Consider the following 18,846-nt stretch of genomic DNA (forward strand, 5'->3'; position numbering starts at 1 on the left):
TTTGAATTTAATTGATCGACCAACGTTGGTCGGTAGTTTCCGACCAACTTTGGTCGGTATGCCTTTCCGACCGTCAAAATACCGTCCACACATAAATTATCGCGTTTTGGTCGGTAATTGGCCATAACCGACCAACTTTGATCTTTTTTTGGTCGGTGTTTAGCGGATTTCTAGTAGTGTTGCCCAAACCTAGTAATTTGGTTCAAACATTATATTTATCTTAAAAAATCCGTTGAAATGTATAAATTCTTAATTTAAAATCTAATAACTTAAACCGTTGAAATGTATAAATTCTTAATTTAAAATCTAATAACTTAAACGAATTAGAATTCTAAATCTAGTAACTTGAAATACTAGCTTCACCTATGCACAAAGTGTACTGATATAATGAATGAGATTCCTCCATTTAATAGTAGTGTAAAAGGTAAAAAGGGGTTCAATTAAATCCCTTCATCCGAGAATTATATTGTGATAAACATAATTCTTTATATAATAAATTATTGAATCCCTTTAATATAGGAATAGTAAATATGCATTATTTAAATTTAATTGTTAGGATTCTTAACTACTCTGATTGTCTCAATTCTTAATTAAAGGTCTTGACTTCAGGCCTAAAAGTTAATCGTACTGAAAATATTAGATGCATATAGAGAAAAAAAGAGAAAAAAGAAAGGAAAAATTACATAATATAGTGGTTTTAAAGATAATAATCGGTAAAATAATTATTTATATATTTAACTAGCGAATATAATTATTTTTTGACCGACAATATATGTAACTTGAGCTAGAGGATAGCACGTACATCCTCATTTGGCCCCACATAGATTTCCTCCGTGACATCAACTAACTAAACCGTGTTTTGAAAAATTCCATTTTCCAAAAAAAAAAAAAAAGGAAAATAAAATTCCCTTTTCCTTAATCTTTACAAATCTCAGCCGCCGTATCTCCGTTAATCATTCTCCTCTTTCGCCGCCGTCACTGCCGCCGTCTTCTCCCCCTTTTCCCCATTCATAACATTTTCATGCCTTTTTACGAGCAATAATAATATTCTTTTTTTATTGCGGAAAATGATGAGAGTAATTATCTTTGAATATATCCAAATTACATTTCAAAGCTCCGATTTTCGCGGGAAAAACCGCCTCTTAAACAAATTCAGATAAATCCACAATTTTCTCCTTAGGAAGAATTACAGTGATTTTTTTTTTTTAATAATAATCTCAAAAGCAAAAAAAAAAATGCATTCTCTTTGTTGTAACACCGACGTTGCTGATCAGAACACGCCGGCAGCAATGCCGGCGACTATATCCTCTTCCTCAAATAATATACCACTAGCTAAATTCCTCAACATGCAACAGCCGCGGTCACCTCCTTCCCATACTTCCAAATCACGCGCCGCCGTCAATAACGGCGAAACCGAATTCTCCAGCGATCAACTCCGCCCGTCCAGCACGACGTCGTCGGAATTTCATTCGGCGAGGATGAATGATATTAATGTAGGCAATGGCATTTCGGGAATTTTATATAAATGGGTGAATTACGGAAGAGGATGGAGGCCGCGGTGGTTTGTTTTACACGACGGCGTTCTTTCGTATTACAAAATTCATGGGCGGCATAAGATTGTGACGAATTTAGAAACGGAGAAAGGATCGATGATCGTTGGGCAAAAATCGTTTCGGAGGATTAATACTTCGCCGATGAGCAGCTCTTCGCGATCTCACCGGAGAAAACCGTTCGGAGAAATCCACCTCAAGGTATATAATTATATTTCCTTGATACGAAGCTTTTTTGGAGAAATATTTAGTTGTAATTAAATCATATAACAAGTTCTCATTTAATGTGATGTTATTCGAATAATAGCAAAGTCTATGAGGACAATTTGAGTTAAATTTTTCCACCAGCGTCCAAGGGTGTGGCCTAGTGATCAATGAAGTAGGTTGAGAACTTGAGGTTCAAATCCTAGCGAAGACCAAAACACTAGGTGATTTTTTTCCATTTGTCCAAGACTTGGTGGTGTTACGTGGTACCTGCCGGTGGTGATAGGTTATTTGAGGTGTGTGCAAACTGGTAAGTACACCACAATTATCAAAAAGAAAAAAGAAATTCCCTCAAGGCTTTGATCAAGTGGTAAGAGCATCGTGCGTGATGTGTGGGTTAGACGGACGTCACGAGTTCGAATTTTGTCGAAGCTTGGTATTTAAGTGAAAAAGGGTAGATTTTAAAACTTTTTCAGTTATCAAGATAAAAAAATTTGAGTTAAACTTTGTGGCAAAAATTAGCTGTTTAACTTTCTGTTTTAGGTTTATCTTAAAATTGTCTTCGTAATTCTACAATGAAAACTTTTCCTCTGCATTAATCCAAATTCTAAAATATTTCAGCTTTCAAAGGATTTTTGGCACCTACTTTCTACACAATGTTCATTTTTTTTTAAAAAAAGTCAAATTTATCAAACACAAGTAAATTTTCAACTGTTATCTTAATAATTTACGTCCAGATCAAACGGGAGAACTAAATTGAACAAAGGGAGTCACTTAATTAAGTAGTGTATTGGTAGAGTCGTCACATTACTGTTTAAAGTTAAATAGTTGAAAAGGTTTGAATTTTAGAAAATTTATCTTTGGGAACATCAAAAATAAAAAATGTCATATAAACTGAGACAAGTACATTATGAGCGCACGTATCAAAAGTGCCCTAGTGGTTAATAGCGGAATTCCTATTTGTAGAAACTGTGCTGTTTCTGAATTTTTGTTTGTGTGCCATAGAAAAGATCAATTTGTAACATGGATGTTTGTTTTGTTTGTCCAATTGCTTTGATTTCGGAGTTGGATATTCTACTAACCGTTTAATGTTTTTATAGGTCTCATCAGTAAGGGAAAGTCGATCAGATGATCGGAGGTTTTCTATAAATACTGGCACAAAGAGGCTGCATTTGAGGGCAGAAATAAGGGAGGACAGACATACTTGGTTGGAGGCATTGGTTGCGGCCAAGAAGATGTTTCCAACAAGCGATCCTGTTCTTGAGACTCAAATGAATGAGAATGTGGTTTTGTCAACTGAAAAGTTGAGGCAGCGACTCTTGGAGGATGGTGTAAGTGAGGTTGTGATTCGGGACAGTGAGCAGATTATGAGGAATGAATTTGTAGCATTGCATAGTCATCTACTGCAGCTAAAGCGGAAGCAGATGCGACTGCTTGATAAATTGGGACAGTTGGAGGTATGACCTGCTAGAAAATGACACGATCTTGCTATTTCTGTAGCAACTTCTACTTGCTAACCATTTCGTACGTTTTGCCATTAGAGAATAACACTTATGGAGTCAAATGGTTATCGAATGAAGTTCCACAGTTATCGAAAGGCTTAGGAAGATGAGATATACTGAGCAGCTCTTATTCACACTAGTGCTTCTCATAATATAGAATAGCCTACAAGGAGTGCTCTGTATGGAAAAATCTTAACTAGTAGCAGTATAGAGCAAAAATCATTCACTTGAAGAGTCTCGTCAATGAGAAAAAAGTTTCAAATGTAGAATTTTATTTTGGTCTACACCAAAGTGGATGACTTCAATTTGGCTTGAAGAGTTGTATAAACACTAGCGCTTCTCATAATAGAGTATGGCTTACAACAAGTGCACTTTAGGTGAAAAAATCTAAAATACTAGTAGCAAATAGAGCATAAATCCTTCATTTGAAGAGTCTTGTCAATGAGAGAAAACTTCAAACATATCTTGAATTCCATTTTGTTGTGAAACCGAATAGGAAAACTTCAATTTCACACGAAGTGTTTGGCTGATGAGAGATATATTACATTTACGCTCAATTGAATTGAACTAGTCTAAGGAGTTTCTTTCTTGACTCTACAGCATATTGTAAGAAATTTCTTCGACTGTACTCTTGTTGAATCTCCATTCTAGTTGACTTAGCTAATTAACTGATGAATATGGTTCATGCTTTGCTTCTGCCTTAATAATAAAGCTGGCGGTCATCAATTACTGGGCTTTATTTGAATTACCATCAGGCCTGTATTACGATTACATGCTAGATGAGAAGAACTAAATAAACATTTCTGCAGAAGTTGATGAGCTTGAAGTGCAACAAGATGGTCCTACCCCTACCTATTTAGTACAGATTCTTCACGCACGAAGGATCAGAGAGAAAGAGGATTCTAAAAGCGAAAAGCCTAGAAGACTAGATTGTCAGACTCGGAGGTAGCAGTAAGATCTCTGTCTCCAGAGAAGGCATGAGGGTTTTCTAAAAGTCTCCTTTCATTACTTATGGATAAAGCTCTTAAGCTTAAGCTTTTACGAGAGTTTGTTTCGGAGTAACATTAAGAAGAGCACTTTGAAGTTCCAAGCAGTGCCAATTCTGGTTATGAGGATGGTGCAAGCAGATTATCACTACAAGAAGAAGCTTCTGTTATCTTCAACTTCAGGAGCTGATTGGAGCACTTACACTGTTAGTTCTGTTAATAGAACGGAATAGAAAGAAGAAAATTGCATAGTGTAGATATATCTTTTTTGGGGAGGGCTCATAATTAGGGAAAAAATTAGAACAGAACAGGAAGACAGGAGTGAATCTTGACTTTAAAATGAAATATATTGTAGTGGCTCTGGTAAAGTTAGACAGAGGAAGAATGAGAAAACGATGACAAAAGACCAGCTGAAGGAGAGGAGAGGAAGTGGAAAGTTTATGACTTATTATTTGCAAAGGCAGGAGTAACATCCTTCTATAATGGGCTAAAAGTTACTAAAATTTAAAGCTTGTCCGAATATGTCGTTGTATTGCATGAGAAATCATCAGGTGCCAGATTAGCTTCTTTCTCGACAGCAAAATGGAAATGCTTTTCTCTGTCTAATAAAATGAAAAATCATGATTAAGAAGTTATTTGGAACATACCAGCATTTTTATGACTTACGAGAGTTTCGGCTGAATAATGTCTGCTTTTGGTGTGTACTACTACTGCAATTTAGGTAACAAAAGGTTTCTATGCATTTGACGTACAACTGGAATTACTAAACATCAGATCTCAGATAAGCAATACGAGCGCATATCTTCTCTCTTTACGCCCCAAAATGGTTCTTCTTCTATGTTTTCAGTAATGCCAGTTGAACTTATTTTTATTTGATTTACTTGCTGAATCCCGATGTTGGTGTCAATCTGAAAGCCATTATGACTTTTTACGATATTGAATTTAGGTTGTAGTTGAGGTACTTACAATTTGTTTGTTGAATTCTGCTTAGTTGAACCTCAGAGTCACATATGAGACTCATGTGCTTTATGATACACTAAAACTGCTCTTATTCTGCCCACCCACAGACAGAAAAAGTCGACCTCGAGAACACTCTTATTGATGAGGGTCACAGACAAGCAAAAGATCGTCAAACTTCTTCTGAAGTATCCCTGGATAAATTCAGAGGTATGCATAGTTAGACAGTTTTTCTCATTGCTGCAGTGCAACTATTTGAACTTCACTTATTGTATTTTTCAGTTTGTATCTCTTACCATTTGGAGAAAGTTTACTTACTAAATGTCTTTCATCTGGTAGTATTTCTAGGAGGAAGTGTAAGTGGATCTGACAACGAAGAGGAGGAAAGTGATGATGATGTAGATGCTGATAACTTATTTTTTGATGCTAAAGATATTCTTTCTTCGAGTTCCACAAGAAGCACCGATTCTGATGATGGAAGATCATCATTTGATTCTGCAGTCATAGAGTTCCATCCTTCTGAGGATGGTCTTAGTTCTGGTACTAGATTTGCCACATCTGATTATCCTTATGTTAAGCGGAGAAAGAAATTGCCAGAACCATCTCAGAAGGAAAAGGGAGTAAGCCTTTGGTCAATGATCAAAGATAACATCGGCAAGGATCTAACTAAAGTTTGTCTACCAGTGTTCTTCAATGAGCCACTCTCTTCTTTGCAGAGATGTTTTGAAGATTTTGAATACTCTTACCTTCTTGACCAAGCTTATGAATGGGGAAAAACGGTAATCGTTTTGTGGGCCTTTTATCTTTTTGTTTATCTTTCTTCGTTGTTTCCATGCATTTATTATACATCATATATTTCTTGTTATATTTGGCAGTATCGCTGTTAAAAATTCATCCAACCTAATGCTTGCAGCTCAAAGGATTAATAAAATGTTGGGAAATTTGTAATTTATGAAATTTAATTGAGTTGTCTTCTTTTCTCCTTAGTTTGAGGATCCCCATATTTCAGTTGGCATACTCGCAATGATTGCTTATTTCCTCTTATAGATGACAATATTAACAAAAAGTATTCATCTTTTGTAAATTTAAAATTGAACATGTGGAAAAGTTTACTCGCTGTTGCCTGCAATTAGTAGAAAGATAAAAGGTAGTATCTGACACTTTTTCTCTTAAAGTATTTTTCTATTTTCCAATCATTAGATTGGAAATCAGGAACCTATTAACTCGTATTTAGACGATAATTAATTAAGCAATACTCTGTTGCTGTAAATACTTTCTCTTCGGGATTCTGTCACCTGTTATGCATGTCATAGTTTGCCATCTTTTCGCATATGAAAATGTAACCACTTTTGTTAGCAAAACTTTGTAGGGAAATAGCATTATGAGGATTCTTAGCATTGCTGCATTTGCTGTATCTGGATATGCTTCGACCGATGGAAGAATTTACAAGCCATTTAATCCGTTACTAGGAGAGACATATGAAGCTGATTACCCAGACAAGGGAGTACGTTTCATCTCAGAAAAGGTACTCTTAAAAGAAGCTGGTTTTAAATGGTCCCCTTTTACTTATAGAGATCATTGTCTTTTGCTTATGTTCTCCAAATATGGACTTACTATACACATGTAGAAACATGCAAGGGGCTAAAAGGATTTTTTTCCTGATGCAAACATCATCTTCTGAATGTTAGCTGAAGTAGTGTTATATATTTCATTTTACTATCAAATTGTAGCATTCAATTCCTGATAGTTTTCCGAGGATTAAATAAAATTTCTTCCAAAGGTTGTCATTTTGCTCCTCTTTTTTGCCTTCAGCTGCACCTTGGAATTTTTCTGTTGATATCATTTTGAGGTAGTGTCTAACAGATATGTAAAAACGGAGGTGCATCTAAGGCAAGAGATAGGACTAGAGTTGAAGCAAAGAGTAATATCGAAAATTAGACGAGCGGAAGGATTAGAGGAAGAGAAGAGGAATAAATTGGAAATTTTTCTGATAAGTCCATATTTTGTTCACATTTGGTCAGACTACAAGGCAAATAGAACTATTATTTGTATACCATTCTTAAATCTCCAATGCTCATTATTACTTAAATTAGCAATAGAAAGGTTTGTTTATTTCCCTTTTGCGGCTATCAGTTAATCATTTTGACAGAAATTAATGGCACAAGGGAATAGATTGGCATGCTTTCTTTTCTGAATGTGTAATAAAGTATTTCCTGTTGACATAGGTAAGTCATCACCCCATGATTCTTGCATGCCTCTGTGCGGGTCGAGGTTGGAAATTTTGGGGAGATACAAATTTAAAAAGTAAGTTCTGGGGTCGATCAATTCAACTTGACCCTGTTGGTGTCCTTACCTTGGAGTTCGACGATGGAGAAGTTTTTCGGTGGAACAAGGTATGTATATTATACTGAAAAGACTGCAACTCCTTTTGTCGCGCTTGCTGCTGAACTGTTAAACTGAATTATATCAGGTTACGACTTCCATCTACAACATCATTATAGGAAAACTCTATTGTGACCACTATGGTACGATGTATATCCGAGGGAATCGAGATTACTCCTGCAAGCTAAAATTTAAGGAGCAGTCTATTGTGGAAAGAAATCCTCACCAGGTGCAGTATTTTCACTTTATCAGTGCTTGTCTTCTTCCCACAGTATTGGGTTCAATTCAATAAGCGTTCTTGTGATCTTCTGCTGGATGATGATATCTGGAGCTCATAGTCTTTTTTGTGGTGATTTTGGTTTAAAATGCTGCATACTTTCTTACTCAATGCTAACTTTAGAAGGACTCAAACAGCCCCCAATTTTATCGTACTCCCTCATCTAGTGGCAGAGCTAGGATTTTCACTAAGGAGAGTCAAAATTTAAAGAAATAAATACACAAAGAAGTTAAGGGGATTCAACATATAGTATATATATGTGGTCCTTGGTGTTATATATATATCTCTTCTGTGGACTTCTGTGTTAGTCGAACCATGCTTATCATTCTTTCTTGCCCATAGTTGCCACAAATCTAGAGATGCACTCTTCAAACTTTTATTTCGACATTTTCTCCTTTCTTGCTTTACATATCTTTTCTTTGAAATTTGGATATAATTACATGACTAAGATGAGATAGAGCTAAATCAACAATTCTTGTTGTGCTGTATATGGCATTTCCCACCTCCAAGATATACCCAGCAGTTATTCTCCCCCAGAAAATCTCCAACCAAGAATATATATTAACTTTGAAAGCACACAATGGTGCAAAATCATTGTTGGTCCAAATCATGCTACCCACCCACTACTCTCCTCCCCTTTTCTTCTTCTGTTGTTCTGTTCATTGTTTCTACCACGAATACACGACCGCTGAATCAGCACTACTTAGTTATACACTGGGATGAAATAGTACGTAATTTCAAACTGAGTGTCCTCCTTTTCTTTCTAGACCTTCCCAAAATATCCTGGTTTCCAAAAAAGAAAGTTTCATCGTACCTGGTATAATCCAAGAAGTTCACATGGCTCTTACTTTTCCTTTTCTTTTGTTACAAATTAAAAAGTTACCCGGATACCACATTTTTACTCGTTAAGCACTAAATATTTTGTCTTCATTTTCATGCCAAGTCAAGCATGAACTTTTTTTTGTGGCAGGATGAATGGAGAACTTAATTTTACCTCTGCTCTTAGTAGACATATTATTGCCGTGGTTTGTAATGTAATATGAGTGGATATTCCATAGGGAAATTCCGTAGTGTAATAGGAGTGGATATTATTCTAAAAGGATGGTTAAGTTTCCATCAATCATCTCATTTCAAATTATTTTTGCAGGTACATGGAGTCATACATGATAAGAATGGAAAAAGAGTGGCAACAATATCTGGAAAATGGGATGAGAGTTTGCATTACTCCATGGGCGATAGTTCATCAGAAGATGTAGGACAAGATTCTGAATCGAAGTCACATTTGCTTTGGAAGCGGAGCAAACCATCAAATTACCAAACAAAGTACAACTTTACGCGTTTTGCAATCACCTTGAATGAGCTCTCCCCTGAGCTTAAGGTAAAGGGATATTTTAATAGACACGTCATTTTTTTGTGTCATGGACATCCATATCTTTCAAATGTATTCTAATATCAGTACTTTACCTCTGTATCTGCACACAGCAAAGGTTGCCACCAACAGATTCAAGGCTGAGACCTGACCAAAGGTTTCTTGAAAATGGAGAATATGACATGGCTGATTCAGAAAAGTTGCGGTTAGAACAGAGGCAACGCGAGGTGAGACAAATAGTTATTTTCTTCAATATTGACATTCTAATAAGCATGGTTAGACTTTGGGTTTTGTCAGATATCAGTTGTGATTACCAACCAGTTTACTGTTTAATATAAGCGCTAGCTTGATTTATAACGAGGTAACAAGGTAATTAGCATGCTTATAACCTGGTTATATTTATGAGGCATCCAAATGAATCAGTATTTACTCACTTAATATTCTATGGATGTACAATATCAAACTTGGAGGAACTTACTAACTCTTGAACTAGGATCATTCCTTTTATATGTTTGCTTCACATCTAAGTCAGAAAAGCATCTTTTACTCAAAAATTAGTTTACTAACGAACATCATCATTTGCTTTACAAATTTTCACCATTCTGGATAATAATCCATGTTTGTATCTCCAAATCTTTAGGCAATTGTTTCTTTCTCGTTGGAATATTGAGATAGTAAACAGGCCTAATGAAAAATAGGGCATAACGGAAGAAAAGGATTTATACAGACGATAGAGATTAATCGGGATTAAGCTTTAGGCATGATAGTATGTTTACATAGGCATATGTAGAGTTATAGTACGGGGTTCATCTGAATCCAACCCAGTATTTTCGACATGGAATATTAATTTAGTTTAAAAATTCACTAAAATTGCAACATATAGTGGGTCTGAACCCATAAATTTAAAAATATAATATGTTCAATACTAAGAACCATAAATGTAGAACCCATAGAATTAAAATTCTGGATCCGCTTCTGTTAGTGTTTAGTATCGATCCAATGGTTGCTAGTAGAAAATATTGAGAAATCTTTGTGCTAGAGGAATTTTTTCCTTTTTCAGAGAGTTTCTTGATTTTATTAAAAATAATGTTTTATATTATATTGGACAGAATGACTAGACCCCACTTGTAGAATTTTACTGGGTAGTTGTTGTTGTTGGACAGAATGAGCCTAAATAGAGCGACATGAATAATGAAGATTCATATAGTCGACCCCAACTTGCTTAAGATTGAAGCATTGTTGTTGTTGTTGTTGTTGTAATCAAGATTTTGTATATGCAGGCATCAAAGATGCAGGAAAGAGGCTGGAAACCAAGGTGGTTCGCAAAACCAAAAGGTAGTGATACATATCAATATAAAGGAGGATATTGGGAAGCTAGAGAAACTGGTAAATGGGAATCATGTCCTGATATTTTTGGTGAAATATCTCAAGTGATTTGATCCCCTATTTCTTACTTCCATTGTTCTTGGTCCTTATTCTCATGGTTTTATACACTGAACAAACAAAATGGAATTGGAATTGTACATGAAAACTAAAACCACAGAATGAGATAGGCTAAAGGATTGGTGGTGGAAGAGCTGCTATTTAGAATTAGCCGGTACGTTCCGAATTTCATAATTACAGTTCAATTTTTTGGGACAAAAATATCCTGAAGTTAAGATTTTTAGTTCAAAATTTCATGACAAAATAAATATTGGCTAAGCTCTGAATAACATCCAAGAAATGGCTGTTTGTGCACCTCCCCCTTCTTTTGACCTTATATCCATTTGTAAAAGGTTTTCTTTTTCTCCAACGTTTGATTTCTCAATTCCTATATACTGTGTTTTGTTGCAAATTTTCCTTAAATTCCCATGGGAGTATTGTTTGATTTTAGGACTTGTAAATGATAATATGCCAAAGTACTGGACAAAAGAAAAAAAAGGATAATATGCCAAATTGTGCTATTCTTTTGATTATACATACTTGACCATTCTTTTTGAGAATTGTACTGTAGAATAAATCTCGAATTAATCTTGTCCATTTTTGTAATAGCAATATTAGTTTATTTGTAGCTCTTTTATGTACATTGCACTGAATTCATTGTACTGTTAAAATTATGAGTTCAGATCTAATCTTTCTATAGGTATTTACATATATATCTATATTTTATGTCGAAAGTTTTGGGTTCAGATAAACTCGTAGCAAAAAGCTATATTGCCTCTACTCATATGCTACTAAGTTTCTTACTATAGCTTCAAAACAAGCATTCAAAGTGATGATCATCACCTTCCTCCTTCTCCTAATATCCCTGATCCCTCCATCGGTGAGATTGAAATTTATTTTGGCGATTTCATCAAGTTCTATGATTTATAGAATTTCAATCTCTTCTATTAAAAGCTTCTTTTCGTCTTGATCATGAAACTACTATGTTTCAATAAAAATAAGAGTATCATTTGACTCATTTCATATTTATGAGTTTCGAAAGATACATGTTTCAAAAAAATATTTATTATCTTTTTTAATTAAAGGCGTGAATAAAATATTTCAACAAGAATATTTATCTTTTTTTAAAAAAAATTCTGAAAAATAAATATGTTAAATCTTTTTATTTGTCTTTTAATAATTTTAATTTGTCTTTTAATAATTTTATTTTGATATAGTTTGTTAGAAATATACCTCATTTAGCATGAAAGTGTAAATTTTTTATAGTATAGGGTGTAAGTATTTGATTTTAAAAAATAGGGAGTGTATACGAAACTAGGTCATATTATTTATACTGTATAGGAGCTTTTGTGTATTTAACCATATCAAATATATCAGAATAAGTCCGAGAAAATTTATCTTATATTATTCTAAAGAGACTATTCCCACTTTTGGCACTAGTGTTTCAAACTATGAAAGGGAAAGCAATGGAAAAAGAAAGAAAGTCAAATTTTAGTGATTATACTAAGAAAGAAGACAGTCAAGGAATTTCATTAAAGTCAAATTCTCTCAAGTCTTCCTAGAACTGTTCACCAATCTTCAATATGTTGCAACAAATGGAATTTCTAGAAAATTTGAGCTGCAAATTTTGACCACTTCATACAATAAACTATACTTTTTTTTCTTTAAGTAAATATTTATAAATATTTAACTGTTAACACAACTATTATTACATATAACTTAAGGTCGATGTAAGAACCAATAAATTTTAAATATTGGATCCGCCTCTACATTATATAGAATGATATCTCTCCGACCAGAAAAATAAAAAAAAAATTAACTCCAATAGCCGTACATTCAACCAATTAAAATATGACTAATATTATTCCATTAATACCTATTTATAAAGGAGAGAACATATTTATCCAAGAAAGACATATGTGTGGTATCCTTTGTTTGAGAAGGGAATATTTGGATATTGAGTTTCCACTAGAAATGTGCTCACATCACATCGTACTAAACTTAATTATGTGAAATATAATAATCACTATCTGAGTCAATGGACTATTTTTTGCCTTCTTTCCAAAATTTTAGATTTGGGAGCTTAGACGACGCAAATCCTGATTAGTCGAGGCACTAGCAAATATCTATTTAAAATTTATATATCTTTTATATATGTGTAAAAATAAAGATCTCTTATTCAGATGTACTCGTATTGGTGGGGATCATGGCCCACAGATGAATCTTGTCATATTATTTGACATTTTAATAAGAACGATCATTAATTATATTTGAACTTCGAAATGAAAAGGAAAAAGAAATAACAAGAAAGAAATTAAATTTCATTATAATGCCGATAAATTTTCTAAGATGTATTATAGAATTCCATTTCACAACATGTTTTTGAATTTAAAAAAGTACACAAAAGTATCAATAACCTTTAGTTAATTTAAGTCCGCATTATACTTGATTATTTCGATTATTATATGAATAATCGATACATAAACATAGAAGCAAGAAAAGTCAAGTTCTGAAGATCATATTTTGCCAGGAATATTGATAAATTCCAACTCTCTTTTGAGGAACTTTTTGCAAATCCTTTCCAAACATTTCCTATCTGGCTCAGCTTTATAAAGCTTAGATTTTGCATCTTCTGCAAATCCACTCTGTATATATAAAGAAAAAAATACAAAATTGATGAGAAAGAGAAAACATGAAATAGTAACAAAACCATGAAACAAAAATATATAGTTATAAAAAAAATATTCTAACTAATTTAATTTACCTCAATACAACCATTGGAAAGGAGACGATCAATGAGATTAGAGAGTATATCTTTGGTATATTCAGGGTGGCCTTGAATGCCTAATATATGATCTCCCATTGTGAACATCTCCACATTAGTCTTTTCTGAAATTGCTACTATTTCTGCTCCCTTTGGCACTTCCCACACCTGTGTATAAGTCATAACTGATTGAAAAGAATTGGATTTGGGAATTTACAGAGTGGCAAAACCAGCGGCGGAGCCACCTTACAGCAAGGGGTAGACACCCCTTCGCGGGAAAAATACACGTGTAAGTAGGTAAAATTATTTCTTATATGCATATTGACTTTCGTATGTTTACTTTTATATACTTTGATTAAACCCCTTAATGAAAATTCTGACTTCGCTATTGGGCAAAGCAGCAACATGGCGAGTAGCATGTCATAACCTGACACTAGAAATTTGAACTTTACTGGTATTTAATGTGACAAAAATAGTTTTATCACTTTACTATTTCAATAGATAAAGTTCAGTGACCGTACGTGAGACAGATCCTTCTCTCGCAATAGGCTAGAACCCTAGAGCAAATATGATTTCAACAACAACAACATACCCAGTATTATCCCACACCGTGGGGTCTGAGGAGGGTAGTGTGTACGCAGACCTTACCCCTGTCTTGTGAGGATAGAAAGGTTGTTTCCAATAGACCCTCGACTCAGGAAAGTATAAGCACCATATTAATGAAAATATAGACAAGAAGGGACAGTACCAAAAAAGCATATAAAAGCAGGATAAAACAACAAGATAGTAAGGTGGTCAACAATGAAAGAAAATAACAAAAACCTACTACCAACGAAAATTGAGACTGCGTGCCAATACTACTATTATGAACACCCTAAACTACATACTCTACTACTCTAATCCTCGACCTCCATACCTTCCGATCAAGGATCATAACAAATATGATTTCACAATAGAAATATAGAGATATATACCTCATCTTGGTGACACTCAATGATTGAAAGTGCAGGTGGGATTTCATCCAAATCACTAAGGAAACTATGTGTAGAGAAGTTCTTCACAATGCTTAATTTCCTTAGTCCAATATCCCAACCATTGCAAGCTTTTCCAACTTTTCCTCCCAAAGCTCTACACAGAACCTATAAATATGAAAAATGAGTATACATGTTATTAGATATTTAAATTCTCTTTTTATTTGGACAAAAGTAAAAGTCTTCCTTATAGAGCAAGATGCAAGTACTTTTTATTAAATCGCATTTATTAAGGAGTGTTTGGCCCCATAATGTGAGATTTTTCGGTGCGAATCTAAATTTAATCGTGTCCGATGCACGTACCAGATACCTAGGGAAAATCCCAAAAAAGCATACTTTTTTTGTTGAGAGATGCAAGTGTGCAATGTGGTCCTTTGCACTTTGGTATATGTACTTTACCCAACTTGTTGGATGATTTTATTAATTTATTCTTAGAAAATATTATCACTATTCATTTCCAATGTGTTGGGGAAGGATTTTTGCTATCTTTTTTTTACATGGATTTAATACACTCATTATGTAAAAATAGTTTATCTTGATAATGAATTTTAGCTTATTGTAATAGCAGATAACCTATCTTATTTTTCAAATTACTAATTACACTTAACGTACGTGGTTACAAGTAATTATAGAGTAATTACACTCTTTTGACATACCTGGTGGCCAAAGCAAATGCCAAGAACTTTCTTTTGCATAAAAAACAAAGTTTGTAAGAGAATGCAAAGCTTAAGAATCCAATGCTCATTCCCATATGCATCAAAAGGACTTCCACTAATTACAAATCCTTCATAATTTTGAAGCTCAGCCATATCTGGAAATTCATCTTCAACCACTCTAAACAAATCCCATTTCTCTCCTTCTTCACCTAAAGCTTCCAAAAATACATTAAAATATCCTCCATATACTTTCTTCACATAATCTGAATCCTTTGCAGCTAACAACAAAGCATATCTCTTAATCTTCTCCTCTTCAATCTTCATTCTCAAAGAGCGCCTAAAGCAGAAAGTCTCAGTACTAAAAGACGTAACTTCAGGAGTTTTTCTATAAGAAGAGTAACTTATCTCAATTATTTGATTAGAGTTTCAGTACTGAAAGACGAAATTTCAGGAGTTTTTCTGTAAGGAGAGTAGTTTATCTCAACTACTTGATTGGAGTTTGTGGCATAGATGGCAATCACTATGTGAGTGTGTGAAAATGAGAGAAGAGAGAATAATAATTCTTCGCTTAGCTTTGGAATCAAGACAATGCTATTTGTTGGTTTATGTTTTGAGAGAGTAAATAAAAGATGTATTTATAGAAGGAAAAAAAGAGGATTCCATTTGTGTTTTTAGTCATATGAAATATATCTACGCGTTTTGATATCGTAACTTGAATAAGTAGAGGAATTAATAATTAACAAATAGAAGCATTATTAAATACACTAGTAAACATGCATGGTTTCGAGGAACTATACAAGAACTAAAATAAAAGATGAAAGAGGTCGAAGGTTTCTTCACTAAAGTTTCTTGCAATATCTATTTGATTAATTTTATCTTAAAAAATATACAGCACAATTTGCTGGCTGGACTGGTTTTTTTTTTTTTTTTTTGTGGGGTGGGGTGGGGGTTTTGGGGGGGGGGGGGGGGTCATCTTGACCAAAAACACCTAAATAATCCATCAAGTAGATGTGTATATGGAAAGAAGCTCGATATTGTCTTTGCACGCATAGGACTAGACATCTTGTATATATGGATAATATAACATAGGGTTTAACACCGGGTAAACCAAAAATAAAGATGAGTCTGACTCTGATACATGTTAAGAAAACGGATCTTGAACTTTATTCAACCCCAAAAGTTAGTTTATAGGTAATGATGAGATGTTTATGCTTTCAACATATACGAATTACTTCTATTAAAGACTAAATGTTATTGAAAATGTAATATTGATCTACTTTTATTTATCGTATTTTTATTTTAAATGCAAATTATTTACAAGTAGAGGGGTATGATATTTTCAAATATAGAATGACTATAAAGTATTCATATATCGATTCCAATTAATTTGAGATTGAGACGTTTTCATTTTCGTGTTCTTTTAATGTCAAGAAAAAGTAAAAATCAGGTCTTCAATTAAAATACTTCCTATCAATTTTATACTAGGTTGGATTTTCTTTATAAATTTTGAGCTACCACTTATACCAAAGTAAAACTAAGTCCCGTTTAGTTTTCCTCCTAACACAAGTTACTTAGTTTTATATTTATTGTTGAATATAATTCCCATACGTGGATAGAAGGAAATTACACTATCATATCACCTAAATTTACAAGTAACTTCCACAAAATATAGAAGTATGATTACTTATTTAGAAAATAAGTCAAGTTCCTTGATGCAATAGGCTAAATAATATATGTATTAGCTTTGTATTATTAATCCTTTGTTTGCTAGTATTTTTCAACTGTTATACACAATATTCGGTATTATTCTTGTGCATAGCAAATCATGGGATTAGCTATCATTATTATTAATATATGGATAAGCATGTATAAATACAAAAGCGTCCTTTTAAAATCTTTAATGTACCAAACCAAACAATCGATAAAAAATAATCTCAGCATAACTAATCTCAACATTACTAATACACCATATTCAGTACTATTCTTATATACCCTACATAACAACCTCTGATGTATAGTGTAAAAAATTTTACACATTGAGGTGGAGTCAAAATTTGAAGTTTATGGGTTCTGAACTTACCACGGAACTAAGCTTGCAAGTAAATATTTATACATTAATAGATTTTCTAATATAAATATAAGGTCTAAGTAAAATTATATATATATATATATGGCATGTAACTAGGACGAAGCTAGAGTATAGCGTATGGGTATGGGCAGACCCAATAAAATTTTACTTAGACCTTATATTTATATTAGAAAATCTATTAATGTATGTATATATACATACATATATACATATATATATATGTATACATACATATATATATATATATAGTATACATACATATATATATATATATATATATATATATATATATATATATATAAACGTTTGTTATTTTAGTTGTGTTCCTTTACCACTACAGAATTTATAGTTTTTATGTGTGAAACAATAAATTGACCAACATCTTTAACTCTATCAATTTGGTTAAAGAGATGCCGGTTGGTTTGGAACACTAAATATATACCTCACTTGAGTCAATTCTTTCGTTTGTCCTTTTTTATTTTTTGAATGGGTCATCATCTCCATTTTAAGCATGTTTTTAAATTATTCGATTATGGGATTCATAGGCTTAAAGTGGACATATTTTTCTCTTAAGTTTACATTTAATTATTATATTTAGTCTTGACAAAACGTTTTACTTTCATTTAGTCTTCTTTTTTCTTCCCATGGTGGTAAATAATGGTGTATAAGGAAAACCGATAAATTGCACCAAACCCAAAATATAATTCAAATCGAAAAAAAAATTTTGGTAATGTTTGGTTTGATTTGGAGCACTAATTACATATTTTATGATGTGAGGACCTTACAGGACAGAAAAAATCTAGAAAACAAAAAAAACTGCAAAAAATCGAGATTGAAAAAAAATGAGTTTTGTTGGTTTGGTTTATAAATTTAGCATACGGACACTATTAATTTGGTTTAATAAATGAAAAGATTTAGGTAACCCAACTTATGTACACCATTGCTACTAGTTAAATAGACTTTTGAGATCAAGTGATTCAATTTATTATTTCGAGGTGTTCAAAAGTATACTGCAGCATATTTTCCTTTTTTGTTTGTTTGGAACCAATTGGCCGAGGGGAAGACATTGTCAAGTAGAAGATTAAATATAAAAATATTAAAATATGAAACAAGAGTTATAGAATGAATTAAATGAGAACAAAAATCTTATTACTGTAACTTCCATTACTATTTAGTATATGTTGTGACGAGGGTCGAAGCTACAGTGTTGGTTGCAGGTTCGGTCGAATCCGGTAACTTTTGTTCAAACTCTGTATTTATATTAAGAAATTCAATGAATATGTACAAATAATTAATTTAAAATCCAATAACTTAAAAGGATTATAATCCTGAACCCATAAAGTTCAAATTTTAGGTCGGCATCTGATTGTGACGGTCAAAATATTCTATTGAAGGTTCAAGTTTCTTGGCTATTTGCCATATTAATGTAATGTTTCTCGAGTACACCCCATTACAAGCACTACCAAATCATTCTATTGACTTAGGGAAAAAACAGAGAAAAAGGAATTACAATAATAAAGACTTTAGGCAGTTAGTCATTTGTCTACGCATAACTGACCAAGTTTTTTGGGAAACTTTTCTATTTTTGGGTCAAGTCAAGAATGACATTAGTATTTTACTATTGTATTGTATACTAAATATAATTTTTTATTTTTAC

The 18,846-nt window shown here is 33.2% G+C and overlaps 2 protein-coding genes across 2 annotated transcripts; one reads left to right on the plus strand and one right to left on the minus strand.

Moving 5' to 3' along the window:
* Positions 1-953: 953 nt before the first annotated feature.
* Positions 954-11,352, plus strand: LOC104110543 (oxysterol-binding protein-related protein 1B-like). The gene is made up of 10 exons (XM_009620065.4): positions 954-1,751; positions 2,855-3,211; positions 5,310-5,409; positions 5,539-5,978; positions 6,569-6,724; positions 7,425-7,592; positions 7,670-7,810; positions 9,006-9,236; positions 9,341-9,454; positions 10,508-11,352. Exons 1-10 carry the CDS (start codon positions 1,236-1,238, stop codon positions 10,664-10,666), a joined length of 2,382 nt encoding a protein of 793 aa, XP_009618360.1. The 5' UTR covers positions 954-1,235; the 3' UTR covers positions 10,667-11,352.
* Positions 11,353-13,062: 1,710 nt separating this feature from the next.
* LOC104110542 (gamma-glutamyl peptidase 3-like) lies at positions 13,063-15,724 on the minus strand. Its single transcript, XM_009620064.4, has 4 exons — positions 15,101-15,724; positions 14,388-14,552; positions 13,414-13,581; positions 13,063-13,294 (listed from the first exon to the last, which is right to left on the minus strand). Exons 1-4 carry the CDS (start codon positions 15,422-15,424, stop codon positions 13,166-13,168), a joined length of 786 nt encoding a protein of 261 aa, XP_009618359.1. The 5' UTR covers positions 15,425-15,724; the 3' UTR covers positions 13,063-13,165.
* Between the last annotated feature and the right edge of the window lie 3,122 nt (positions 15,725-18,846).

Source organism: Nicotiana tomentosiformis, chromosome 11 (assembly GCF_000390325.3).
Source record: "Nicotiana tomentosiformis chromosome 11, ASM39032v3, whole genome shotgun sequence".
Lineage (NCBI taxonomy): Eukaryota > Viridiplantae > Streptophyta > Magnoliopsida > Solanales > Solanaceae > Nicotiana > Nicotiana tomentosiformis.

Bases quoted from the DNA above. Each gene is read 5' to 3' on its own strand.
- LOC104110543 (XM_009620065.4), top strand. From the start codon at position 1,236: ATGCATTCTCTTTGTTGTAACACCGACGTTGCTGATCAGAACACGCCG. The intron at 5,410-5,538 runs GTATGCATAGTT...TTCATCTGGTAG, and splicing joins ATCCCTGGATAAATTCAGAG to TATTTCTAGGAGGAAGTGTA. The intron at 9,455-10,507 runs GTGAGACAAATA...TTGTATATGCAG, and splicing joins TAGAACAGAGGCAACGCGAG to GCATCAAAGATGCAGGAAAG.
- LOC104110542 (XM_009620064.4), bottom strand. From the start codon at position 15,424: ATGAAGATTGAAGAGGAGAAGATTAAGAGATATGCTTTGTTGTTAGCT. The intron at 14,553-15,100 runs GTATGTCAAAAG...TCATATTTATAG, and splicing joins GCATTTGCTTTGGCCACCAG to GTTCTGTGTAGAGCTTTGGG. The intron at 13,295-13,413 runs GTAAATTAAATT...TTATATATACAG, and splicing joins TTTCCAATGGTTGTATTGAG to AGTGGATTTGCAGAAGATGC.